General features: G+C 45.9%; 1 protein-coding gene across 2 annotated transcripts in view; it reads right to left on the bottom strand.

Annotated features, from left to right (window-relative positions):
* Positions 1-3,868: 3,868 nt before the first annotated feature.
* Positions 3,869-27,150, bottom strand: part of plce1 (phospholipase C, epsilon 1) — a 61,627-nt gene continuing 38,345 nt past the window's right edge. The window contains exons 8-43 of one of the 2 annotated variants that reach the window (XM_076028149.1): positions 26,129-26,274; positions 25,892-26,039; positions 25,699-25,809; positions 25,489-25,598; positions 25,259-25,369; positions 23,092-23,220; positions 22,871-23,007; positions 21,972-22,078; positions 21,630-21,754; positions 21,410-21,554; positions 21,168-21,326; positions 20,518-20,632; positions 20,268-20,430; positions 20,049-20,171; positions 19,263-19,399; positions 18,926-19,164; positions 18,694-18,755; positions 18,390-18,555; positions 18,183-18,290; positions 17,304-17,420; positions 16,426-16,584; positions 15,593-15,728; positions 15,340-15,381; positions 12,482-12,600; positions 11,745-11,862; positions 10,021-10,149; positions 9,599-9,889; positions 9,116-9,279; positions 8,603-8,864; positions 8,265-8,383; positions 7,708-7,836; positions 7,433-7,630; positions 6,781-7,047; positions 5,498-5,710; positions 4,676-4,900; positions 3,869-4,007 (exon numbers count right to left, since the gene is read on the bottom strand). In XM_076028149.1, the coding sequence (XP_075884264.1) occupies positions 4,721-4,900; positions 5,498-5,710; positions 6,781-7,047; positions 7,433-7,630; positions 7,708-7,836; positions 8,265-8,383; positions 8,603-8,864; positions 9,116-9,279; positions 9,599-9,889; positions 10,021-10,149; positions 11,745-11,862; positions 12,482-12,600; positions 15,340-15,381; positions 15,593-15,728; positions 16,426-16,584; positions 17,304-17,420; positions 18,183-18,290; positions 18,390-18,555; positions 18,694-18,755; positions 18,926-19,164; positions 19,263-19,399; positions 20,049-20,171; positions 20,268-20,430; positions 20,518-20,632; positions 21,168-21,326; positions 21,410-21,554; positions 21,630-21,754; positions 21,972-22,078; positions 22,871-23,007; positions 23,092-23,220; positions 25,259-25,369; positions 25,489-25,598; positions 25,699-25,809; positions 25,892-26,039; positions 26,129-26,274 (5,184 nt within the window). In that variant the 3' untranslated portion in view covers positions 3,869-4,007; positions 4,676-4,720. The remainder of the gene's footprint in view (positions 4,008-4,675; positions 4,901-5,497; positions 5,711-6,780; positions 7,048-7,432; positions 7,631-7,707; positions 7,837-8,264; positions 8,384-8,602; positions 8,865-9,115; positions 9,280-9,598; positions 9,890-10,020; positions 10,150-11,744; positions 11,863-12,481; positions 12,601-15,339; positions 15,382-15,592; positions 15,729-16,425; positions 16,585-17,303; positions 17,421-18,182; positions 18,291-18,389; positions 18,556-18,693; positions 18,756-18,925; positions 19,165-19,262; positions 19,400-20,048; positions 20,172-20,267; positions 20,431-20,517; positions 20,633-21,167; positions 21,327-21,409; positions 21,555-21,629; positions 21,755-21,971; positions 22,079-22,870; positions 23,008-23,091; positions 23,221-25,258; positions 25,370-25,488; positions 25,599-25,698; positions 25,810-25,891; positions 26,040-26,128; positions 26,275-27,150) is intronic. The other variant, XM_076028150.1, reaches the window with a different exon arrangement.

The following is a 27,150-nucleotide window of genomic DNA, read 5'->3' as shown; positions in this document are numbered from 1 at the left end:
GAAGCAGAGACAAAGACAAAGAAGTAAAGGATGGAACTGACAAGCACAGAATCCTAAATTCACACAGAAAGCTGGTCGAGGCAAATTGTATTTGCGAACACGGGCAACACAAATAAATGACTGATGGACGAGAATAGACCCACTGTGTCAAAATAAAGATGGGAATTTACTGCAACTCTGGCCTGCGCATGCACACACACACACATACACACGCAAACACACACAGTCTAGTCCAGTTTGCTGCATTTATATTTTTATTGGTGTCCAGATATATGACACATCTACCAAGTTATATTTTCTTCAAATTCAAGTAAACAGATAAAATGTTGTCACCTGACACGTGCACATGTACGCTCCCGGTGCTTCCTGCACATCTTGCAGAAACGACAGCTGGCTGCAGATGAAACGGGGCCTTTGGTTGGCCAACACGTACAGCATGTCAAGTTCAGTGGACACTAACGTTTACACCAAATACATTTCAAAGAGAATAACGCAGCCTAAATACAAAGTAATGGCATTAACCTACGCTGCCGTAGACTAAAATGCCAGAATTATGAACGCTATACTATATACTTTACACATAAAGTAAAATATATATGTAAATATATATATTTTACACATCACCATGAATTTGTGTGAAATTAAAGTATGGTCTGTTAACTTAAATAAAAAAAAACAAAAACACTATACTTACAAGAAATTATACATCGACACAAACAAAAACAGAGAGTTGCCAACCAGGGCTTCACATTAGAAAATAAATAAACACCAAGCACACATCTGTCTGATTCAAACACATCAGGAAATGTTACATTCAGAATTGAGGTTTGCAGGTTTCCAAAGGACAACCCAAATGGAACGCGGCCCGGTACGGCCCGGTACGGCCCGAGAGGCGTCAGCATGTAGTGGAGAATGTACGACGGATGAGGAGGAGTCCCTTCCCTTCTCTCCTCAGAGGTTTTTTAGATCACATGGGCCAGGATTATGAGAGAAATGGGAAAAATTGGAAAAAGCGCAGCACGTCCCAGTTCTGGTACCCTCACAATGTGGGTCCAACAAACGGCCTGAGTCGCTGCGTTTACATGCACAAAACGTTTCAGGATCCTCTCTCATCCCGAGAATTTCAAATTTGTCGCTTGGACGGCCGACGAAAATGAAATTCCCGCCTTTGCAAGGTTATTTTACTGCGTAGCCTGATCACATATTTTGTTTTGCCTCCTCCACATTACACACAAAAACTGGGTGTGGTGATTTGAAATTGCTTTTTTCAACACATCCCCAATTTAATTGAGGAATGAAGAAATAAAACCAGAAAAAGTTGTTAATCTGGCCTGTAGTGGAACATTAGCGTGCATGTAAACACACTGATTGACGGCTTATCACTGCACTGGCGCGATAAGAAGCTGTGTTAAGAGTCTTGTCACTCATACAACCTGCTGTGTTACAATACCACTGTAGGTGTCACTTGGTTGATGTTGTTTTGCGGTAATCTGCCTTCTTTATCAGGAAGCATCGTCCTCGTGTCTTCAATGACAGCATTGTTTTTTCCTCATATCTGTGTTTGTGAATCACATCAGTTCTGACAAGTGTCACTATTGCACTAAAGTTTAACTTGTTACTAAGAAATGCTTCGGGTGAAAGAAAGTAGCATGGCGCTGTGGTTTGTTTCTACCATTTCCACTGGAGACACAATAAATAGAAATCAAATATTGACGTGCTAAAAATGCCGTGCTTTTCAAAGTCAAGCACAACTTTACTCGGGCTAAGATTACCGAATTACTAAAAACACTAAAAGGGGCAAAAAGAGGCAAAATTCATGTATATGAAAAATAAATGTTACACATCAAATAAAGATAAAGGGAAAGTGGCCCTGAAATATTAAGTTATAAATTCTAAAAGAAAATTGAAATTGAAAGGAAAGAAAAGTAACATTAAAATTCCATAAAAGATAGGCATAATGCTGAGAAATGAATTAAAATCAATAAACCGAATAAAGTTAAATTAATTTTGTCCACAAAGCTTTGAGTGGGGGACATTTAAATTCCTGGTTTAAATGTTTGGCCATTCTACATGGAATAAATAAATGAACAGTTCAAAGATTCAATTTGTGCCTCCTCTCTCAACTCAGTTCATAACTGCGTTGAAATTAACAAATAAAGAGCTAAAAAAAAAAAAAAAAAATATGAGTCACTACAGTGATAATAATAACATAACATTGGGCATTATTAACAATCTCACCAAACACACAAATTAATTTATAAAGACAACAAGAGGAAATAAAAATGTGCAAAATTCTGAAGTGAGATCAGCTGGTTGGAAACAAAAATAATTGAATTTAGAAGTGAAACTATTGTAAATTACTCTTTTTTTCAGCTCGTTGTCTTTCTCATTTTGTCAATGTAAGTTGTACATTTTTGGGGTTGATGAGTTACTGCACCTGTTGGTGCAAATATGCTTTGAAGACAAACAAACAAACAAAAAAAAAACAAATATAAACCTACACAATACATTGAAGGCCCAGTGTGCAACATTTAACAGCATCTAGCGGTCAGATAGCACATTGCAAACAATATTGATGCTAATTTCTGTTTTCTTTTTATATCTGTGACATCAGTACATGGCTGCTTGCTTATCTGTTGACTCTTTGTGTGTAAGTAAATACTTACGACTAGCAGATGTCTCATTTATCTTATTTTAGTGACTTTATCAAACTCAAAACAAAAATATATAATTTGACAATTTATGCATAATACTACATAAAAAAAAAAAAAAAAATCTAAATTCAATTTAATGGAAATAGATCCCTTTAAATGTTACACACTGAGCCTTTAAAGGCAGGCACATCAATATTTTCTCCACATTAGTGCATCCCTACGCTGCTGTTCCTTTATCAGAGCAATGTGGGCAGCTGGGCAGCGGGGCAGCAGCGCCCTCTACGGTCGTCTCACTGAACGACTCGTGCTCTCGCTGCGCCGTTACAGTACTGTGAACTAGCTACAAGAGTAAGAAAAGAACTAAACAAGCCAGCTTGTCAGCCTCACACACACACACACACACACACACACACACACACACACACACACACACACACACACACACACACACACACACACACAATGCCCTCAGCCAAAACAGTAGGGACAGAATACTGCTTTGTGCTTTCTCATCCTTTTCTTGTTGTTTTTCAAACACATCTTCCTCTATCTGCTGTGTGCTCTTTGCACGCGGGGTCCAAAATAGCAGCGCTTTGCTTCCTTGACAAACGTACTTGTTTTTTGTTTGTTTGGGTCTTTTTAGAAGAACATTTGTGGCTTGAAAAGTTCAGTGCAGGTGCAGGTTTTATTTATTTGGGGGTAAATAACTGTCACGCTTCACTCTAAATCTTTCAATGTGGCCTTTTTTTTTCTCTCAATGTAACCCTCTCATATTGGGAAACCAGACAGCTCTTTTGTTGCATCTCTAATAACATGCACACACACTGATGTTTATAACAGCAGCTACGACCAATAAACTGAGACAAACCGGTGCTAACCAGCCTGCACGACCTTCACTGACCCCAGGTGGCGGGTGACCAATCGAGGAACTGAACAGGTTTTCCACCCTGTCCGTTAGTCAGCCAATCAAAAAAAGAAAAAGAAAAAAAGACTGACACCCATCATCAACTGGGCTCTGGACTAAAAATCCCGTCTTTCCACCCGCAGCGCATCCCAGCATGCCGCTGTGTGCAGGAGCCTCGCGGCGAAACGCCCTGGAACCCCTTCAAGATTGGAAGCTTTCAAACCGGATAAACGTCCCTCCGTCCACTCATTTGTGGATCTTCCAGTTCCTGAGGAGGTGAAGCGTCCATGAGGGGGGCGTCAGAGAGGAGGTGGAGCGTTGGACAGAGTAGCGCTGCCCCCTGCAGGAGGAGCAGGAGGAGGAAGAGGAGGAGTTGTGCAGGAATCTTCCTGCTCCGGTCCTTCCCTCTGACACCCAGGCCTTCAGGCCCGCGGCTGCAGACAGACACCCTGCGGAGGATCACACAGTTAAGATTTCACACTGACATCACAGTGGCAGTACCATATTTCTGTTCATTTTCATGTTTGTGTTATTCATCCCAGACTCTCTTGCATGAATAATAATAATTATTATTGTTATTATGAATATGTTTTTTGTTTTTTTTTAAACTTCTTGCAAAAACTAAAACAAGGCAGACTCGGGGGCGGAGCTCTGATATTTTCCTAACAAATGGAGTAAATAAAAGGAGGACTTTTCTCCTCCAGCCAGTCCTAGGGGTGTGTTACTGTTAGACAACTCTGAGGGGCTTCTCACGGACAACACTGCACCAAAATGTACCACACCAGGCTGCAGGGACACACAGTTCCTCTGTGTTGCTGCTATTCTTTCACATGCACCAACCAGTTTTTGGTGTAAATCAATACTTTACCTGTGTGAAAGCGTCCACGCATCTCACTGTGGATCTCAATGGATCTCATTAAAACTAGAAAATATTCTGTTACTGCATGAGTGTAATGATTCCATGCCGAACCGCCACTTGTGTATACCACTCTCTATACACAACTGGCTGGCACAGTTAGTGGTGCTGCACGGAAACACACAGTAGCTATAGAGAGAGTCTGTCAACATTTCTGCTGGTTTGCAACGTTAGGTGTTAGAGACGACATACGGTAGGTACCTCTGTTGCTCTCCTCATGCACAGACAGCAGGCAAGTGTGTGACCTCACTCCTGGAGCTCTGTCAGAGCCACACAGCATGCAGCTCTATCATCCTTACTGTGGGCGGGTCCGTCCACACCGCCGCTGCCGCCGCCGCCGCCGGTCGTCATGCTGCGGCTGCGGCTGGTGAGCTTCTTCAGCTCGCTGGCAAAAGAAATGACTTTCTTTCTGTCCTCCCGCACCACCTGGAAGCAGAGGTTGGCACAAGGTTTGAATGGGGCATTTTAAGGGAGGCAAGTGAATCTTGCAATTTCGGAAAAAAAAATTTAACAGGTAGAAAAATTTGCAGCCAACGAACTTGACGCGGTTAAAAAAAAAACAATAATAAAATCTTTATTCAATAAGACAGCTCATTAAAACAGGACAGACGATGAATAAATAACTGACAAATACTTAGAAACATTAATGATGACATATTGAGACAAAAAAAAAGGAACATTGCACAATGAAAGACAGCAGCGAGGGCACAAAAAAATGAAATGCAGCGATACTGGCATTAATAGAAGCAGGTTCAGGTGATGAAATACAACTGCAAGCACAGAACACAGAGCGAGAGAGAGGCAGAATGCAGAACAAATGACAGACAGAGTTGATGGGACCACTGATATGACTCGACGGAGGTGTTAGTTCAACGACTTTCATTAAAATGACTTACAGGACAGAAAATGCATAAAGAAAGCGCAGGCTCGGTTAGATGCACGGGATGAGCAGAAATAAATAAATAAATAATAATAATTTAAAAAGTCTCTGTGTTAGAAATACACGGTAATGTTCAGAGCTACCTGCTCTTTGAGTTTAAGAATGAACTTCCCCGCTCCTCGCCAGCGGCTCTGAGCCTGAAAGACGCACTCCTGGTCGAGCAGCACCCGCTGCAGGGGCTTCGACGTAGACGACTTCTTGGAGCCGCCGTCCTTGGTCACCTCCTCCATCAGGACGTAGTCGCACGGGTTGGGGTTGGACAGGATGCTGCAGGAATACTTGGCCTTGGACAGAGTCTGGGGAGGACACGGACGCGTGTGAGCGACAAGTTGAGTTTAGTGTTGCCAACTTTCATCCAGGAAAGCAAAGGAGGCCTGCCAAAGTGCTCGGGTCCATGATCATCACAGACCAGAGGCTCACCAGTAGTGATAAAAATCATAACTTAAAATAAGGTTTCAAAAAAAGTATATGGTCCACATAGTTTGAACTGCTTTCTTTAAATAGCCTGAATGTTTAAATTGTATTGAAATGTTTTAACTAAACATGTTTTTACACAGCAATTAATAAAGTGCAGGATGAATCGCTTTTTTATTTTGTTTAACAAAGGAATGGAATAAATAAAGATCGAAAGAACAAGCGATCCTGATTCATAGCCTACTCTACGCAAGCTGCGCACCCAGTACGCATATGTTGTGAGTGGGTTGCGCAATGGCAGCTTGGTAGACTATGGTTTTGAACGAAAACTCTATGGAAACGTTTGCATCGAAATTAAATTTACGTTCGAGACAACTCAGAAATAAGGGACAAAACCCCCGTTATTGTTGAATACGGGACAATTCTGTATTTTAAGGGACGGTTGGCAACTCTAGCTGAGTTAGCGAGCTAGCGGGCTAGCAGACGTAGGCGAGATTTGTTGTTCCCCAGGAGGAAATAGGTACAACCACGCCCCAAACTCACCCGCAATCATTTGATTGGTTGGCTGAAAGATAATCCTATTGGCTAAAGGCAATAGTTTACTTAAATCAATACGTAGTGTCTGTGGACAACATAAAGCACACCTCCAGATCCATTTCTTCACTCTGGTTTTTAAATTTCACTGCTGTTATTCATGTCCACACTGTCTTCAGAGTGTCTCGTTCTTAAAGTGAAGTTTTAAATGTTTTTATTGTTTGATGTTTTTACTTTTCATTTCTTCTTTGTCAGTCATTTGTTAATCATCAATCTAAACGATGTACTATAAATTACAGCTAGGCGATTCAAGAGATGTTGCAGGGACCAATCAAAAGAGTTCCGGGCATGGTAATCTCTATTTCCTCCTGGGGGGGGGGGGGAGTCTGGCCAGGCGTAGCCTCCGTATTCTCCTCACCTGCTGGATGATGTCCTGGGCAGTGCTGTAGCGCAGCGCCTTGATGACAGTGTGAGGCTGCTCTGGGGAAACTTCGTGGACCTGGACGAAGAACATATCGTCCTCTGATGATCCTCCTCCTCCTCCTGCTGTTACTCCACCTCCTCCACTCCCTCCTCCTCCCCCTCCGCCTCCACCGCCGCCGATGCATCCTCCAGCTCCTTCTCTCACTCCCACAGTCACCTCTTCCTCCCCCTGCAGCAGCAGCGTGTTCTTCTCAGTCAAGTTCTGCAAAGACAAGCACGCACATATAGGGGAATGTGTATATAATGTGGGAAATGATCGAGACTTCAGACTTGTGTAGTCAGGCCAGTGCAGACTTCAACCACGGCAGGCACAGAGGGACAGAAATAGACAGTTGCTACGGATCCAAAATGCAACAAAAATTGAATACAACCCAAACCCTCAGCTTGTGCAGCAAAGTACACAAATAAACCACAAGGGGGAGCCATTGACTGCAGGTTGATGTCTGTTGCGACCCCCAATATTGACATGAACCTGTTTGGCCAAATAAGATGTTAAAAACTTTCTATTAGTTCTGATTGAGCCAAACAGACGATTATAAAATGGCATTTTCCTTTTCATCTTTCTTCTTTTTTGAAACTGTGCGTACCTCGTCTCTGACTTTGAGGCAGATCCTCCCCACATATCCCTCCTCGGCGGTCCAGCCCCACACCAGCCGGACCACCTCCTCCTCGGGAGCCAGGGGCCGATGCTGCGCGCAGCGCTTCACCTCGCTGCGCTCCTTCAGCAACGGGACCTTCTCCTCGCACAGGAAGTAGTCCGCCGGGCTTCCCGCGGCGGCCGCCACCTGCGAGACAGAGGCAGGCTCGTCGTGACCAAACCTTCAGGGAATGCGGAAGAGTTTCATCTCGCCGGAGCACTCACCGTGTCCAGTAGCTGTTTTGCAGTCGTCTGCGCCGTGACGCTGAAGACGGTGAACGGCTCAGGGCCTGGAGCACCGTACACCGTCACGCTGTGCTGCTGTGAGATGTGTTTCTCCTCTGAGCTGAACAGCTGAAAAATAGCGGGAAGCGGCAGACAATTAGGGTGCATGTTGTCATGAATACTCACCATTAACAGCATTGTTTATTGTTATTTCCAATATTACTGCATCCTCGAGCTCCTTTCATCTGCCTTCAATTCAATTAGCTTTTCTCTGTCATGACCTTCACTTACGGGAGGCGTTAAAGTGTTTGTGTTTGGAGATCAAACGCTGCACAGTGCATCGCACCACCCACACATATTGAACCCACGTGAGAGAAATAAAGGGATTAAGTGCGCAATAAAAGCAAATGAAGTAATATGCGCTGAGTAAGCAACAAAGGGATATTGAAGCGGCATTGGAATTGTGTTAACCAGTAGATATTAAAAATAGCCTAACTACACTTCAGTGAGGCTCCATCTCAAACTGTAAAATCCCACCAGTTAAGGTGAAGTCTTACCAGCGATGAGGGCGTAGCGCCCCCTGTGGGACATTCCTCTACTCTGTGGCTGTAGATGAACAAGCTTGACACTTCGAGCGCCTCATTATGTTGCGTCCTCAGCTGGATGTGTCTGTATCCTGAAGGGCAAATGTGAAATACAAATCATCACATGCGACAACTTTTGCAGCAGCAGAATGTGTTTAAAAGAAAAAAAAAAAATCTCTCAATATTACATCATCATTTCGTTTTTTTTCTTTTTTCAGCTTTACCGTGCAAATATAAGCATGTTCTCGTCAACTCGTGCAGGTGAAACCCCTGCCGAGGTTCTGTGAATGGCTCGGTGCCAGTCGTCGTACCTGGCTTGAGGGCTTTGAGAGGCAGAGTCCGCTGCGCCATGGTCTGCGAGCTGTTGTTCTCCACGACGGCCACGCGCAGGAAGCACGTCTCCTCGAAGTGCACGGTGAACTGGAAGTGCTCGTACCACATGGGGTTGAGGGTGTTGCGGTGGATGGGCTTGGTGCGGAAGTGGCAGCTGTCGATGGGCATGCCCAGAACGTCCACCTCGATGCAGGGGCTGCCGGCGCTGTTGCCGGGACACACGTTCTGGCCGGAGACGATCTGGAACAGAGGTGTGACACATGTGGAACTCTCTCCCATCACACATTCATGACGTGGACTCTCTTCTTAAAATAATTTTATTGCAATATTTTTTTCATGCCAACCTGTCACATTGCTCCACTGTCGTTGTGCAGTGGGTTTTTTTCAGACAGTTTCTGACTGCGAACATATGTTTCTTTTTACAGTAAAAGAAGAAACTATAGCAAGATGAGATTTCTCTGATCTTTCAGTCGACTCCATGTGTGACTCACAGTGAGAGAATAGACGGTGGGGCTGATCCTCTCCACGTCCCTCTCCATGGGACAGAACTGCTGGTAGAACGGACAGCTGCGGTCCCACAGCACCGCCGGCTTCAGGACGTAGCCACAGCCGCCGTTGTACTCAAACAGAGCCGAGTTTAACTGCATGGGCAAATCTGGGGAGAACAGATAGAGGATGAAGGCAAAATGATTGATGTGAGATCTTCCAGGAAAAAAAAGACAATCAAAAGTATTGATTTCAATCAATCACAGGGATCTTTTTAAATGTAGACATTCGACACATTCTTCACACGTCTTCTGATATCAAATGAGGAAATCATGCTAATAAATTACTATTGAGTGTTACTATTGTTTTGAAAAACCCATCTATGTTGGAATTATAACTACTATAATTATTTTGCTCTATCCCTTTGGCTGTATGGTTACAAGGCCACACGTGACTCCACAGCATCTCTCCGTCTCCCTTGCGCTCACCGTCCGTCTGATAGTTGAGCGCCACCAGCTGGACGCCGTGAAGCCAGAAGAGCAGCGGGTTGGGGTTGGTGGAGTCGATCCTGGTGGCCGCCGGGTACGTCCGGAGCAGCTGGCACGCCGTGTGCTGGATCAGCTTCTGAGAGTAGCGGCGGCACAGGCGCTTGGCGGCGTTCTCGTTGACGGACGAGATGTGGTAACACTTGGGCGTGCGGATGATGGCGCTGAGGGAGGTGGGGGCGGCGAGGACCGGGGAGGTCTGCTGCTCCTCCCAGCTCAGCCGCTCAGCGCCCCCTGGAGGACGGGGAGGATGAAACAGATGAATCAGTTTCACCGAGGAGGACAGACATGAGGAGACCGTAGATCTGGAGGCCGGAGCCGCTAATAATAAATCTTTCCATTTTCACGCCAGCTCTAAATTCTACCTTTCCCAGGGGTGCGGCTCGGGGTGGTGACCTCCCCTGCTGTGTTGCGGGCGGGGGCAAATATGGACTTCCTGCTTTTTCCTCGGTCCTTCCCTCTGCCGGAGCCGGTCGGAGACAGCGTGGACAGGCCTGCGTTCCCACACGCAGCCAGAGGCAAAACAAATGGAAGAGGTGATTCATGCTGAGCAGAGACAAGCGCAATCACTCATTCATAGCATGTTCTCATTTTCTCTAATAAAGCGAGGAAGTGGCCTGCTCACAGCTTGTGCATTTGTTCTACAGACAAACAGCAGTTTGCAAATACTGACGGTGGTATGATATGCTGTGCAATGTTTGTGAGCATTTATAATAGATAGATCATCTGTTATAGGAAAAATAATAATAATAATAATTTTGCATTATTATAAGGTTGTGAAAAATGACAGCAGAGGCATTTAGCACATAAAACCAAACTTTGTTTTGAAAGTTTTTTTTGTAGACTACAACAATAACGTCAAATGCAAAATATTTAATGCATGTGTGTTCATTTTATTCAGCTCAATTTTCTGTTCTATCAGTTTTGCCTAGCAAGATAATCCCGGTCTAATCAGCTTCTCACATGTACCATCCTGTCTGTCTCAAATACCTGCAGCAAGTTACAAATCCCACATTATGCAGAATCTGTTTTCCAGTTTATCCTTCACTTTGTTTGGTTTCTCCAATTTTCAGTGGCGACTAAAAGACACAGGCCCTGGGAATCATCCCTTTATGATGTCACAAAAGACAATAATATTTCACTAACACCGCAACCAGGTTGACAAAAAACAAACCTGGCCAAGTGTTGGTTTTGCCCTCCAACACCAACTTGTTTGTGATTTGGTCTCCTTCCAAACATATGGAAAGTCCAATCTTTTCTGCAGCTCTATGTGCTTGATTTGCTAATTATTAATGCAAGGCTACTCTGCTGGGGTCTAGGTTTAAAGAGACTATAATATCAGACCTTTAAGAAACAAGACATCACAGTGGAGACTCATGGATTTTAGGATTTCGGGGGACCAACATCATTCTTGAGAAGGCTGGAGTTGACAATAGTACGGAGGAACGAGGAGATAAAAGGCCTTAAAGGGATTGACAGAATAACTTAAACGGGAGAAGGACTGAAGATCCCCATAAAGTCAAGTCAAACATCCCAAGCAGACGGGAAGAAAAATACATTTTCATGATGACAAATCATCTGGCTGAGAGCAGAGCCAAAGAGAGGAAGAGAGAGAGTCAGATTTGAACCCAAGACACTAACTCATCCCTGACATCCCAAAACATTTCCTTAACGTCCAGTATATCAAAACTTTCCCTGCGTTGTTGTTGTTGTCGCGTTGGCCGAGGGACTGACAACACAACGATGTAACCCTATCTTTCCCATGGGGGGGTGGGGAGAGAGTGAATCACGGTCTCAGTGGGTGTCCTGTGTGGGAGAGGAACCCAGCGGAACACTAGAATATCTAATGTCCAAAGAGAAATTGAAGAAGAGGGCTTTTTGTGCGTGACCTCCTCGGTGACTCAGGCTAGCGGATTAAACGGGGGATGACAGGGCAGCTGGTGGTAGGATGTCAGAAGAAAAAGAGCGATAAAGAGTGCGAGTGAGAACTCATCACTTTGGTACCGGCAGAAGAATTTACAGCACCCAGAGATGTGACAAAAAAAAAAAAAAAAATGAGTAGTAGAAAAAAAAAAAAGAAGAGGTGTACCAGGGAATTTGACGGCTTGGCAGTAGATGATGAGGTCAGACAGCTCCTGGGCAATCTGTCGACTCTCCTTCTTGTTCTGAGGGAGGTAGAACTCCTCACCCAGCTCCATGTCAAACACCTGCCAGCACATTAGGACACGTGAGACGGGGGAGAGAAAAAATGGGGTCACTTCAAGAGACAGTGGTGGATAATTGAGCGACTTGACAGTCGAGAGATTAAGGGGGTTGATTTTTGGAATTTTTTACAATGTCTGCATTGTCAAGGGACAAATAGGCCTTGAGTCTGCAGGCGGTTAAAAATTAATTGTGTGTGTGTGTGTGTGTGTGTGTGTGTGTGTGTGTGTGTGTGTGTGAAAAGCCTGGTTCCAAAGCCTGGCAGGCAAAATTAGCCAAAATCGCCATTTGACTATCATGAGCTTTGTCGTAAAGTTGCACTCTGCATAACCTTTGTTGCGGTTGTGTTTTTACTGTCTCCAACTGCCGAGCGCACCCAAAATGAGCATACAGCTTGGTCATACAGTTGTGTTTACATACTTGCTACAGGCGCCGCACTGTCGCTGCTATTGTAAACGTCCCTACTAAACTAAATGAAATTATATTTATTACATTGTCGTGTTCAATGAAACGATAGCGGCATTAAATATCAGCCATCGGCACAAACACAAAAAACACTTTTCGTTTACTCCACCAAGTTTGGTGCAAGTCAAGTGCTGCGACGCATCCGGGTCAGATTCGTACCTTTCCTTTGCTCTGCGAGGCGCTATCGGGCTTCTTCAACCTCTTGGGCATTTCATCGGCGGGCTGCTCCTCTTTGTCCGCAGAGCTCTTCGCCTCAGGCTTGTCATCCAGGATGTTATCTACAGGGGGAAGATGGTGGAGAGGATTTACAGAGGCTCCCTGGTGCCATAAGAGCGGCGGAATGGAAATATTATGTTGGTGTATCTGGAGTCAGAGGTGACGTTTATTTTGTTTGCTTGTTTTTGTTTTTTTTTTTCAAATTACACACCACAACAAATACAAATGGTGTTAAAAGGGTTCATAAAACGTCAAAAGATGGCAGGAAGTGGATAAGAGTCGCTGCATATCTCCTCGTCTTCACCAGAAAAAAGTTGAGCGGGCAAAACAGACAGTTGTTGATCCTCGAAACAAAAAACATTCCCGAGATTTTAGGACGCTGTGGTCAAAAGGTCAAAAACAAGTTGCACTTCTCTGGTGGAAGTAGCAGTGATTCTTCTTGTTTGGAGCTCTGCACGTGGGGACAATTAGAGATAGAGGGGTGGAGGAGGAGAAGGGGAGGGGAGTGCTATCTGCATCCTAACTACTCACAGACCCCCGTCATTCCCAGATTCCCAGGCCAAACATCCACAAAGGCCCCTCCTGGCTGACACTGGAAGCGGCGCCTGCTGACCGTAAACCGCGGCAGCAGTAGGGGGTTCTTCCCTCGCGCTCGCATCGCACTCCTACACGCGCGTCGCGGGCCAAAAAGCGCTTGGAGAAATCTATCATTCCGAACGAGGCAGAGGCTCTTCATCACTGGCCGACTTGTTTAATCTCTGACGAGTTGGAATCTGCTCTTCTGAAAACACTTTGGCCGCAGAGACGACATGCCGCGGCGTCATCCCGAGGACGGTAGCCAGCCACGGGGAGGGGGGTCGGGGGGGGAGGGGGGGGTCGGACCAGACAGGAGACGGGAAGGGGAGTCGCCCTTGTTAAACAGCAAGCTCAGCGCTGGTGTTTTCGTACTTACTGGGGCGGCTAATGTCAAGCAGGAGCAGAGGGGGAGGCAGAAGGAGCCATTCATTTATCCTCACAAACGGCCAAACTCTATCAGAACAGGCCTGTTTTAAAAGATTAAAAGGTCCACCACCAGTGAGTTCTTCTGACGGGGACAAGCCGAGGGGGCAAGGATCTGGAGGAGAGCAGGAGAGCAGCGCTGGGACTAGGACTGGGAGTGGGACCAGGACAGGGTGGTTTCCCCCTGGTCTGTTGTTTAGCACGAGGGCAGCGCAGGGGCCTGAGAAACCAGATGGCTTTGTTTGGGTTCCCTCAGGAGGCTGCCCAGCCGCTGGCGAGGTCATAGACAAATACAGCGCGGGGAGGGAGAAGGAAGGGAGGTGACGCGTCTGAGGGAGAGAGGAAGAAGAAGAAGTCGAGCAGGCGGCGTCTCGTTGCGTTGAAACGCCGGCGAGAAAAGGAAAGGAAAAGAAAAAAAAGCGGAGCGCTGGAGCGCAGGTGGAAAGCCTCCGCGCGGCACACAGTCGCCCCTCCGTCACATGAACACATCTGGACAGAACTGGATGAAACTAGAAAGCCAAACACACAGGCGCAGACAACGCATCAACAGCTCCTGGTTGATGTTCAAGGTTTGCACAGTTTGATGATTGTAAATGCAGAAAATGTGATAGGAGACGTATTCTTGTTAGGCCACGGCACACACAAAAAAGAGCCGCTGCGGCAAAAAGCTTGGAGTTACTGCGATGACATCATCGTGATAAAAAAGAGGCCACATTAGAACAAACATTAAACAGTAGTTGCATTTCCATTAGCCCTAGAATTGCACAAAACCTAAATATTGCAATAAAAAACTGGCAAAACTTTGGCTAAAAGGTTTTTATGCTCTCGTTAGGCGGTTTTTCAGACGTATCGATAAAGCGGTCTATCGCAAAATTGTCATGTTTGGACGAAGGAGGAGAATGGAATATGTTTTACAAGTAATCAAAGAGAAAAATATAACAACCATTCTTGACAGCAAACAACGAGGAAATGCAGGTTTATACAAGGAATTAGAAAGGGAAATGAGGAAGAAGGCTTCCTCAAAGTGGGGTCTCGTGGGACAAGAGTTTACAAGAAGTACGGCTTATGCGCTTCACACCATTCAATGGAAACACCTGCAAATCCCAATTGCACTTTGTCGAAATTTCAGAAATATTGCTCTTATTTTTGAGAAAAACTGTAATGGAAACGCAGCTAATGGTGTTGTGATAAATATGCTCCCACAAGGGGATCGCAAAGCCATTATGAGCAATTACGAAAGGAGGGTCTGAGCTTCTGCGCGTCTGTGCCAAACTCACACGATGGCCCTCATCTGATTAGCTTTAATGGGAATGCAGGGAGAGAAAAACGTCTTGCAGTTGTGGTGGTTCACTCAAAGTCCCGAGAGTGTGCACATTAATTACATCCAAAGGGGTAAAACAAAACAAAACTAAAAAACAAACGATGGAACTTCCTGAACAATTTGCAAAAACCACACTGTACAGTACGGATGGAAATGAACTGCAACAACCCAACGTCCACAGGCAGCACAAGAGAGCGTGCATGTGGGAAGACACACATGGATCGGTGCGGAGCGGTGATGCGGATCATCGACGCACGTCTACATACAAGTGAGTGTTTCCTGCCGGTTGTTTTGCCACGAATGGCTGAAAACTTTGGGGTGGGAACCAAAAAAAAAAAACCTTGTTGGTACGAATGCAGACCCTTTTTTGTGATTACTGGTCTTAAATCCAAAACGAATCACCCAAAGGTCAACAGCAGCCGCGGCAAAACAAGAGCAGATGGAAACACCGGCGGACGGCATCAGAGCCGTTTGCATTTACCTTCCAGGCCATATGAGGCAGTGGATGCTGTGAGGACATCGGCTATGTGGGCAAAGGTCACAGAAAACAAAAAACAACAACAAAAACACAGAGAAAGGAGGGAAGTGAGAATAGTGTGCCAACAAAAAGAGACTCCTGAGAAGGAGGCAGGCTAAAGGAACAAACACGGGGCAGAATAAATAAAGTTCTGTTTTTTTTTTGTTTTTTTTAGTATGGTGTTTTCGCATCTCCATTGTCTTCAACTCGTCCTTACCATCTGAGAGGGACTCGTAGTCGTAGTCGTACTCGTCTTCTTCCTCTTCCTCCTCCTCGTTGGCGTGGTTGCCGGGCGAAGGGGCGCCGGGGGACCCGTTGCTCGCCTGCGCCTGCATGTGCGCCAGCTGGTGGGCCTGCAGTCGAAACGCCACGAAATAGTCACACAGTGCACGCAAGTGGGGAAAATCTGTTAATCAGTCGACCATCTGGTAGAAGGTTTAGAGTTCCTCACTGCAGACTGAACAGATTCATTTATTCCTGTGTCCATCAAACTGGTAAATAAGGTCAGATTGACTGGTGCTCTGATAACTGCACTTCATTTTTTATTACTATTCATCTATTTATTTATTTTTTATTCTCTTGTTGTTTTTGCACACTGGCACCATGTTAAGATTTCAATGCGAGTATTGTATTGAATTGTTGTATTATTAGATGTGTGTGTCTGCAGCATGGGCAATGGCCCAGAATATGTGAACAATAACGTTTATCTTGATCTTGAAAAACTAAACAAAATTTACACAATGCGCGTGAGAAGAACCAATATTTCCTTAATGACCTATGTTTGATGAGTGCATGCACAGGACGTTGATGGTGCATGATGGAAGGAAGGTAAACTCGGCGACTTGTTGGTTGAAAATGTCAGGGGGAACATTTTTACAATCCATTAGCATCTATAATTTACGCGTGACTGTGCACACACCCACAAAATCAGCGTTAAATACTAAAAGCGCTCAAGTGTCTGATGGGGCCATTTTTTTTTTAAAAGCGACTAATGCGAAACATAAATTATGCACACTTCTTATGTGCAGTTGCGTTTGGAGCAGATCCAACCTTCTGCTTGAGGATGTCCACCGGCGCCTGGTGGGCCTTGAGCTTCTTGTTCTTCAGGAGGATCTTCCCCCGCAGCTGCAGCGGCGACGGCAGGTGAGGGTCGTCGCTGAAGTCGCTCTCAAAGAGGAAGCGCGTCACCAGACGCTCCCCAAACACCGTCTGAAAGAGGGAGTGGGGGGAGAGGGCAAAGGATCCAGAGGGAACGGTTGGGCGAGACATCAATGGACGGCGGCCGACAACGCGGTCAGCGCGCAAAGTCAGGCGAGCGGAGAGGAGGAGCCGCCCGTATCAAAACAGCAACAGCGTCTCGAGTAAACAAGCCCCTGATGACATCAGCCGGCTGGAGGCGCAGAGCTATTTGAACATGAAAGGCTTCTCTTTATCAGGCCACAAAGAAGTCAAGTCCCCCAGGGAGGGGAGGACATTGGGAAGCTGGGTTGAAGATGAAAGCGAGATGATATTCCATGATGTATCTGCAGTGCCAAGATTTTTTTGATTTTTTTTTAATTTCTTTTGTGAAAGAAAAAGACGCCTTAGAACAGGCATGGGCAAACTACGGCCCGGGGGCCATGTGCGGTCCCATTAAGGTTTTTAATCCGTCCCGCTAAACTTCAAGAAATGATATTAAATCTAAGTAAGTCATAAAACAGCTGCATTTCATGCATTTCATTTCAATAAAGAGTTAATTAATTAATCCACCTGCTGTCGCTCAAATTTCAGAACCCTTTGTGGCCACCACTGCCTTACAAAATCCGAATCCACTGGGCAGTGCAAATGTGCAACGTGTCGGTGGAAACTAGAATAAACTACTGCAAGTGGTCAAATTTTCCGACTCCAATGGAAGCTCAACCGGTCCATTGCTCCGTTTGTTGCCGTACCTTGAAGATGTCGGCCATCTTGCGCTGCTGCGGCAGGGAGCAGTGGTTCTCGATGGACAGGACGACGGGCATGTCGGATATGACAAATGCCGACCTGTTAACTGCTTCCACCACGTCCTGCAGGGCAAAGAGAGAGAGGATGCAATTTGGCAATAAGTCCAAAAAAGCCATTAATAATAAATGAAAAAAAAATCTATAAAATTATGGAAATCCTGCTGCGCCACGATAAAAAGAAATGTCGACATGGCCATTTCTAATCTTGTGAAAACAACACAGCCTTAATGCAGGAGTAAGCGGCTGACAGAATGAGGTTAGGAAGTTTCTTAGTTATTTTCAAAATTTTTGGTGTGTTTACTGAACCAATGGAATGTCTGGATATCTGTCGTGAAAAAGAAGCTAGTAAACACTGAGAAACACTGCCAAGTATGTGAGATAAATATAAATGGAGCCCTATAAAATCCATTTCTGCCCCCCGAAATTCTCTCTTGATTTCATTTTTGTTTTTGCAGTCTTAGTTATTGGCATTCCGTTTGGTTTTCAGCCTGCCGACAAATATTACCATAGCTGCAGCATCGCAGTGTTTTGCTTGTCTGTCACATGGATCTCGAGCCTTGAGCGTTCTTGTGCGTATTTACACGTTTCCAGTCAACATCGTGTTGACAGAATTTGCAAACACGTCGCAAGTCAACACTTGGAAGTTTGAAAACTGCCTCGACTCCGCTCTGCTCCGGCTGAAGTGATGATGGGCTTTGCAAAAACTGAACCACAGCTAAACATTCTGATTCTTTTTTTTTACCGGCCAACTCAACAATTCTGTCCCCGATTCTGCGTCGTTCCTACACAATGCACAATTTACAGCATTTGCATTACTCTTCTGACCTTAAAAGGTATCTTGGTGGTGAGCGTGTGTCCGTGATAAATGACCGGCATGCCGTCGTCTCCGTCCCAGCAGTCCAGCTCGACGCTCCTGCAGCCTTGCAGCAGGACCTGCCGTCGACACGCACGTGCAGGGTAAGAGCTCTGCTCTGCTTTGGGGGGTGGAGTTGCTGATGTAGTATTTGGAGAAGGTTAGGTGCCGTCACTCACGTGACTGTAGAGCTCCACAGACGACTCTCCTTTGAGCTGGTGGCCTGTCAAGTAGGTGTTGTGCGAGGAGGCGATGTAGTAGTAGGACAGGGGATAGTGCAGCTCCTCCGGCTTCATCTGGGACTCCTCGTTTCGAGAGGCAAAGTTGTCTTTATCCATCAGGAACCTGGTGATGGAGGAGGCAGAGCGCAGTTGGGAAAAATAATCACTGAAATGTCCCCTTTGTGACACAAGCGCATTGAGTAAATCAAATCAGATCTGGGAATTTGTCACTGTTTATCGATTCAAATGTGTGTCACTCCACCTGGAGAAGCCTTCGAACGACATCCAGCCCATCTGTCTCATGCTCGACGAGGGCTCGAATTTCTGCAAGAGAAGAAGAGGAAGAAGTGACTTGCCGCTATCGACAGACGGGCCCTGTTCCTTCCTCGCGTCTCACATTTCTCTCGTTCATCTCCTTAATTCATAAATCCAATATCAGCCAGCTCGCTCCAAAACAAACAACAAACGAAACGACAATTGGCGCCACACTCCACCTGTATGATGGTGAGAATCTCGTCGTAGCTCAGGTGCTCTCGCTGGCAGTTGATGAGGAAGTCGTTGAGCTGAGGGATCCCCAACCCCAGGACCCCCAGGGAGACGTTCTCCACCCCCGTCCCGTTGGTCACGATGCTGGCGGCCGCGATGGCGTCCGAGATCTGCTTCTGGTTGTCGGACATGTGCTGCCTGATGCGGATGAACAGGCCGAGGTCGGAGCCGTTGCGGGTGAGCAAGTCTGGCGAGAATTTGAAGAGGGAGAAAGAGCTAAAACACGATGCCGTGCGTGTATTTTTCACGGTTGAAAAGAGATGAAGGTGCGTGACTATCAGCTACCGAGATCTGGCTGTAACCCCGTGTCCTTGTCGTCTATCCTGAGGTTGGTGTAAAGGGGAGCCGACTCTGGGCCTGCTCGACTGCAGGGGACGGCGAAGGTGTCAAACAGCTCCTTCAGGTCCTTCCGGCTGCGGATGCTGCGGACGACAAACGCATTTTAGCCAGACAGATTAATGGACTTTTAATGACCTCTTTCTCTGTTTTTCATGAGTTATTGAGCCGTCTAAACAGTCAGTCGCACGACTGCCCTTGACATCCAGGCAAGATATTGCCTCCACCTTCCCCTCCTCTGACCCATAACATGGCTGAGCAAGCGTGGAATTCAAAATGATAATACGAGGAAGAGGATGAGTGGACACGCTACAGTCAGAGACACAAAGGAGTACTGGTATGCCAACAATCCAGAGTTTATCAAGTGCAAAAAAAAAGAAAAGAAAAGAGGAAAACCCACCCCCTGTTTCCATTCATTTTGACAAGGGGGAAACATAGTAAAAACTAAATATTATACTGAGAGGAATCCTTGGGAAAGCATGGAGGCATTTGTTTTATCACACTGTCTTTTAGTAATGTAACAGAGGGGAGCGACCATGTAGCAGAAAAAGAAATAAATACCATCAGTGTTTCAGGTCTCTTTATCTCTCCGCTATAGTCTGATTACATGTGACAATGTAAATGATGGACTTGAGGACTCTATGTGTCTTTCCTTCTGCTCAGGTTTGGCAACAGTCTCTTTCGAGGCAATCATGACGATATATTGAATGTTTAAAAAGACAGAACAGCAGGTACCTGAACGACTTGAAGAGCTCGACAAACTCAATGAAGCTCATTGTGCTGTCAGATATCATGAGGTTCTGAAAGCCCTTGAAACAGCCCTTCCCCCGACCGTGCCACGACCGGCTGCTCCACGCCCTGACAACGACACAACAGTAAACGGTCAGTATCTCCGCCTGACCGAACCCAAAGGCTCCGATCTTCACCGCAGCTCTGATTTTTGCAAACTTGTACCCCGGCTGTGCCTTGGCAGCTCCCGAGAGGGTGGGCGAGGACTGCGGCCGGGACTGGTTGGACCCGGCCACGCTGGTGGAGGAGGACGAAGAGGAGGAGCAGGCAGCCGGCAGCCCGGGGATTTTATTGGAGGAGAGGGAGAACGGTCCGGGGAAGCTGTCCTCTGTGACAGAACCAGTGAACAACAGTCAGAACGAGGCTGCAGGTTCAGCGGGACGACCGTCCAGCTGTGACTGACGCCGACACCTACCTGGCTCGTCTTGGTCCAAACTGTCGGACTCGGGCCCGTTGCGATATATTCCTTCTTTGCAGCTGCGCGTTTTCCTGGAACCCATCTCGTCGTCGGTGGCGTCCCCGCTGTCTCCCTGCACACACACACACACACACACACACACACACACACACACACACACACACACACACACACACACACACACACATACACACACACACAAACACACACACACAGAAACGTAATGCAGCAGATTTAAAGCGTGCTTCTTTCATCAAGTCATCACCGAACTTTATTAGTAAAGCACCTTTCATACATGCAACCCAAGGTGCTGGACAAAAATTAAAAGTAAAACAATAATAACAAAAGAAACAACATTCACTGAAGTGCAGCAGTCAATTAAACCCTCCACCCGAACACACACAGGTAACCACCCACCCACTTGACAACCACTCACACGGCAGAGACAAGCTGCATTTCCAATATTTCCAAGATTTTATGAGAATTGGAAACACCTGCAAATCGCAATTATACTTTGTCGAAATTTTATAAATCTCGCTTTTGTTTTGCAAAAAACTGTAATGGAAACGCAGCTACAGTCCGTTTCAGTGCGGCAAAGCTGCGAGTGCACATCTGCATGTTTCCACATCAGGACTGTTTTAACTGACCCTGACGAGGACCTTCTTCTTCTTCCTCTTGGTCTTTTCATGCGGGCTGTTTTTCTGGCTGGCGGGTTTGTCCACTCCGCCCGTGCTCATGCTCCATCTCCGCCCACCAAACAGCTCGATAGCCTGGGCCAGCGTCGGCCCTTCGTACCTGCCGTCCTCCTAGAACAAACAAAAGAGGCAGGATGAATGTAAATCGATAACAAACAAATGGATAATAATAAAGAGGAAGAGGAAGCGTTTACCTGATAGAGACTGACGTACTGCCTCCTCAGCCACTGCAGCCTCTGGTCGGGGAACTTCTTCAGCTTCCTCGTCGCGTTCACCAGCTCGGACAGGCCCCTGTGGAGCATCTGGGCCGTGTGGTTGGGGGCCATGAAGTGCAGGAGTCTAGTGGTGGAGAGGTGAGAGGGTGAGAGGTCGAGCGGAGCCAGCGGGTATTTAAAGAGAGACGCGCCGGCTGACCTGTTGTCGGTGGTGCTGACGCCGTACAGGAGGCTGAGGCCGTTGGCCTCCACCGTCATCCCGCTCAGCTTGTTTTGCAGGCAGACGGTGTGGACGTCGACGGCCTGGTGGCCCAGGAAGACAGCCTGCACATTGACGTCAGGCAATGTTATGATGATTTTAGGACAAATCCAAATGGCAACAATTACAAATGCAAATATTGTTAGAACAAAATAAAGGTTAGTAATTCAAAAAGAGAGAAATTCTTCTTCCATCTTTTCCAAGCTTCATGAAATTCCAGCTCCTCACTTAAAGGAGCAGAGATCGGTATTTTGACACAATTTATGTTTTGTTTCCACAAACCTTCACCACTCCGAGGTCCAAGAGGCCCTCTGCTAGTCCTGCCACCACAGTCTGTCCCAACCCCAGCGGCGGCTCTGTGGGGGAAGCTGCTGCGCTCTGAGGCTTACCTGCCATAAATCAACAACATTTACGGTATGTTTGAAACGCAGGAAATTGAGTCGCATTAACATTAACTTTATGTTGTGCACACACAGAAGGGACAAGACACAGCGCTGGCCATCGTCCCGCTGCCTATAAACACCGTTTCAATATGTCTGAACCGCTAACGATGACAAAGGAAATGGGATTTATGTCACAGAGGCCTGTTTTCTATTTGCGCAAGGGGTTGTAATGAGGCGGGAAGTCAGGCATGTAAATGTATTAAAATAAACTGATATCTTATCAGGGCAAAATGCTCTCTCTTTCGCCTCCTTTGTTAAATAGTTTAATCATTTGCTTAATGTGAGATATGTAGCTTTCAATTTACATTGTCTTTCAAGGGTCCCATTCTATTTGAAAGGTCCATTAAGCCTCGCACACAGTTTTGGACATGCATTTTGACCCTTGACCCTGCCCCCACCACCAAAAAACAAACAAACAAACAAACAAACAAAAAACCCACAGCCAATTAGCCCTCTGTTTACAGCCTCCTGAAGCCCTGCTGGGCCTTCCACATGGAAACAAAATGAAGGAATGGAGGAGGAGAGAAGTGTTGGAAATGTCACGTAACACTGCCCTTTATGACGTCACAAAAGGCAGATTTTCCTGAAATGCCAGACGTGAAGGATGGATCTTTCTTACTGACTACAGCAACATCAAGCTGCTGTCAGCTGTAGGGACCTTGTAGGGACCTTGTAGGGACCTTGTAGGGATTTGAAACAACCTTTGAATGATTTGAGACGGCTGCTTTTTGTCTTTACCCCAGGTGAGCGTGATGTTGTCGGGCTGCAGTCGCAGCAGGCAGCGAGCTGTGAGGTGGCTGTCCTGGTCGTAGTGGATGACCGTTGCCCCTTGCAGCAGGAACTGGTGAATGTCTGGTTGCAACGACAGCACGTACCTGTAGGGGGAAGATACGACAAGTCAGGGAAGCCCGCTGCTTTGTGTGTGTGTGTGTGTGTGTGTGTGTGTGGTTATTTCGTACCAGGGAATGAGCTCAGTGCCGTGGCTGAAAGCACGGTGCGTCTCCTCCGTCCCCTGAAACTCTTCATCCTTCACCAGCGACTCAGACGACAAGTCGCCCTCTGAATCCGACAGATCGCCCACCATGAATCTGAAGACGGACAAAAGGCGGGAGAGCAGAATTATAAACCACCGAACATCCAGAATCTAGAGTAGCATAGAGTTGACCACCCAACAAAACCAAAGCCAGCATGCATGTGTCATTGCACATTCCCAGGCCACTGAGCTAGTTCCTGCTTCCACTGCAACGGCAATCGTGTTATAACAACACAAACAACAACAACAACAACGATGACGATGCCCAAAACTTCCTGGCACCACTTACAAGCGCCGCTGCGATTCTGGCGGTGTCCTAAATGGATGTAAACCGGAGCGGGCGGAGAAGACAGGAGGAGGAGGAGGAGTAAGAGCAGGAGGAGGAGGACAGGATGGAGATGAATTAAGGGCAGTCGGAGACATTTCCACACAGTTCTCAAGGGAAATTAAAAAAAAAAGTCAAAAAGACAATGCCACTGGGAAAGATCAGGAAAAACAGAAGAATTCCTCTTGACTAAGAAAAGATAATATTTATCCGGGACCCTGAACAGACCAGCGGTCACCAAGGTCCTGGCAAAAAAAATGAAATAGAGCTGTTATTTGAGCTCCGATGTGAAATAATAACTTCAAGTCAGACAAAACTGTCTAGAAACACAAAGAAGACAATCCAGGTTTCCGTAATGCAAACAAGCTCAAAAATGAAATAAGTCCCCCATATTTTCACAGCTCACTTCCACCTTGTGCCTTAAGCAATTTTCCACAAGTGCACTGACAAGTACCAGACCTCTCGTGCTTCCTGCCCCGACAGGAAGCTAACCTGTTATCTGTTTTTGTTTCTTTTTTCTTTGTCTCTCTCTCTCTGCCTGACACGGGCGGTAACTTCGTGGTCGTCACCTCATTTGACCCACAATTCCTGTTGCCATACAAACAGCTTGTGTTAACGTCAAAGATAACTTCCAATTCATCTAACTTGAATAACTGTGATAAACAACTTCGAGTCAATCTGGCATCAAAATCTCACTGCAAATGCAAAATATCAGAAGGTATCTTTTTAATGGGCAGTGCAGAATACATGAAGGTTAATGTTAAATATGCATTAGATGTATTTTGTTTGGAGGTATTTCTTGACATTTTCCCCTGAAGGGATGTTTTGCCCTTAGAAATCCAGCTTTGGAGTCATTCTGTGAGTGCCAGATGTTCCTCTTTAGGAATCTGCCAGCAACAGAATGGCTTTTCGCAGTGATTTAGACACCTCTTTCAACATTTATATTTTTCATACCTTTAGACAATTGGACAATGAACATCACAATAAAACTGGCTAAATGCCACAATGATAACATAAATAGTAATGGTATTAAAGTTTCCACATCACATGTAATTGTTAAGGGGGAAAAAAGGCTCTAATACTCGGCTTGTGCACTCAGCAGAAACACTGGACAAACAAACCAAACTAAAATGAGACGCCGGACTAACCTGAAGAATCTGTTTAAGGTGTTTAACTGTGATAAACATTGCATATAACCTTTACATTGTGAATTAATATACCAAAGATATTTTACGATGAAAAATATAACAACTATGTGAAAGATAAACGCTTTGTGTGTTATTACTTTGATATATTTGTTTTAAAAAATATGCTGTCAGAGTACAACAGCATAACACAGGTGTGAAGATTTAAGCAAGTTTAACATACGTCCAAAATGGTTGGTGATCGACAACTCGAAAATAATCGTTAGTTGCAGCCCTACTGATGACCATGTAAGACCACAGATCGACAAAAAAAACATGATGCAAGCAGCTGATACATGATGTCCTGTACTTTCGTGCCTTTGCCATATGTACTGAAAGCTTGCTCAACATTCCCTACACAGTCAGAGATCACACAGCTGGCCGGGTTCACGACCCTGGGACAGAAATGATTCGGCCCACTTCTAAGGTTTCCTGAAACAAGACGCAATATTTTTCTGGGAGGCTGATGCTGCTGTTTGGTCCCCGAGCCGTCGCGGAGGATGCCGGAAATGACGAGTAAGCAAATGCAAGATGAGGCAACTGGGGAAAAAAAAGCAGGGGTCAAGAGAGAGAGCGGGACTGACTGGTTGCGGTAGCGGTCCCTGAAGGAGTTGTTTCTGGATGCAGGACCAGTGGAGGAGGGACTGGTGGAACCCTCGTCTGTGTCATCCACCTCCAAACTGCGGTTACAAGATCTGAGGAGTGTGAAGAGAGACAACAGTAAGTGACAGGAACTGTAGCAAAGGAAAAAGGCAAACTACACGTGTTTTGATTTGCTTTCTTTCTTTCTTTCATTCTTCCTTTTTTTTTCTACCTGATTATCTGGAGGATATTGCTGACGGTGGCCTCTTTCTCCGGGGCATGTAAGCCATCGGAACCAGAGCGGGACAAGAAGTTGTGCTGGCCACTGTAGTCAGACACAAACTAGAAGGAGGAAGAAGAGGTGGGACGTAAATTGAGTGAGTTTACTCCTGGGTTTAGCCTGGCGGGAGGCTGGGATGATGTCTTGAAGTCGTCGTCCTACCTCTAACGAGTCCTCCGAGTTCTCTGGAGGCGGTTTGAGGCTGATGATGCTGGCGGTGCCGTCCAGTGCGTCGCTGAGCTCCTTGAGGAACACCCCGCAGAACGGCACCACCTGGCAACGTGGAGACAATCAATGAGTCAGTTCAGAACAGATCAACAGGGCCGACTGGCGTACGTTCAAGATAAGAACCAACCTTGCATCCTGGGATATTAAGAGCCCTGGTCACGACCTTCTTGTACTCAGAGGAGGACTCGTGCTGGGCCATGGCATCCTTCAGGCTGCGCATGGTCTCGATGTCGGACTGGTCCATGAACTGCCACATCTTCAGCACCTTGCGCGACCTGAGAGATGACGGGGCAAAAAGTTGACCTGAGACATTCACAGAGATCGTGAGACTTTTTGTTCATTCTCTGCAAGTGTGTCTTCAAACCTGAGTCCAGCCAGGAACTCCATGACACTGTTGTAGTTGCCCATGTTCCAGCAGCACTTGGCCACGTGGACCAGGTAAGAGAAAACCTCCCGCTTCTCCTCCATGGAGCCTGCGGTCAGGATCAGCCACGTCACCCACGAACTCACCTGGATACACACAAAACACAGGAAACCATAACAGTTCAGAAAAATGGTACACATGCCAACTTTTATAAGGGAGTTATCTATCTATCTATCTATCTATCTATCTATCTATCTGCAGAGGGAGTTTAATTGATTTGATTGATAGATTGATTGATTTGCAACATCATGTATTCCACATATACAATGACAAAATGAAAATATAAATTCTACTTCTGAAACTGTGGTGAATTGTAAGTCATAAAACTGTGCATTTCTTTATTGAAATTTGAATATTTTCAAGAAAAAAATAAAAAACAGTTTATCAGCTCCTGGCACTGAGAGCAAGGAAAAGGTATTTTGATGTTTAAAATAAAGACAGATAAATGAAAGCACAACTAATAAAATAGTAACACAAAGCAGTAATGAGTGGTTAGAGTTTATCTGGTCGTAATCTGGTAAAAACAAAAAGAGACATCAGACAAACAGAACAAACTGTGATGTAGGCAGAGCATCGTGCCACAAAACCACACACTTTCAAGCTTAGCGTACAGACATGCACACACACACACACACACATGCCCAGAAGAAGAATAAGAAAGAATGCGATCAGATATGTATCAGCTGCACTCTGTCTCTGTGCCGGCTGGTCACTTGCACGCGTCAAAAACACGGCAGAGGAGTCAGATACGTATCAGGGTCAGCTTCCTTTCAAATTCTCCGTGACTTGTGCACACACACACACACTAACACACACACACACACACACACGCACACACACACACACACATACACGTACAAGTACACACACACACACACACACACACCAATCCACAAGACAGGAAAGCATCAGGTTTCATTCTGGCTCCGTCTTGCTCTCTAGTGTCTCTGTGGGTCAGAGGC

Source organism: Nelusetta ayraudi, unplaced genomic scaffold, assembly GCF_046127955.1.
Source record: "Nelusetta ayraudi isolate G7.1 ecotype Tasmania unplaced genomic scaffold, CSIRO-AGI_Nayr_v1 ptg000022l, whole genome shotgun sequence".
NCBI lineage: Eukaryota > Metazoa > Chordata > Actinopteri > Tetraodontiformes > Monacanthidae > Nelusetta > Nelusetta ayraudi.
Note: the sequence above shows the minus strand (reverse complement) of the source record. Positions and strands in the feature narration are given on the sequence as shown.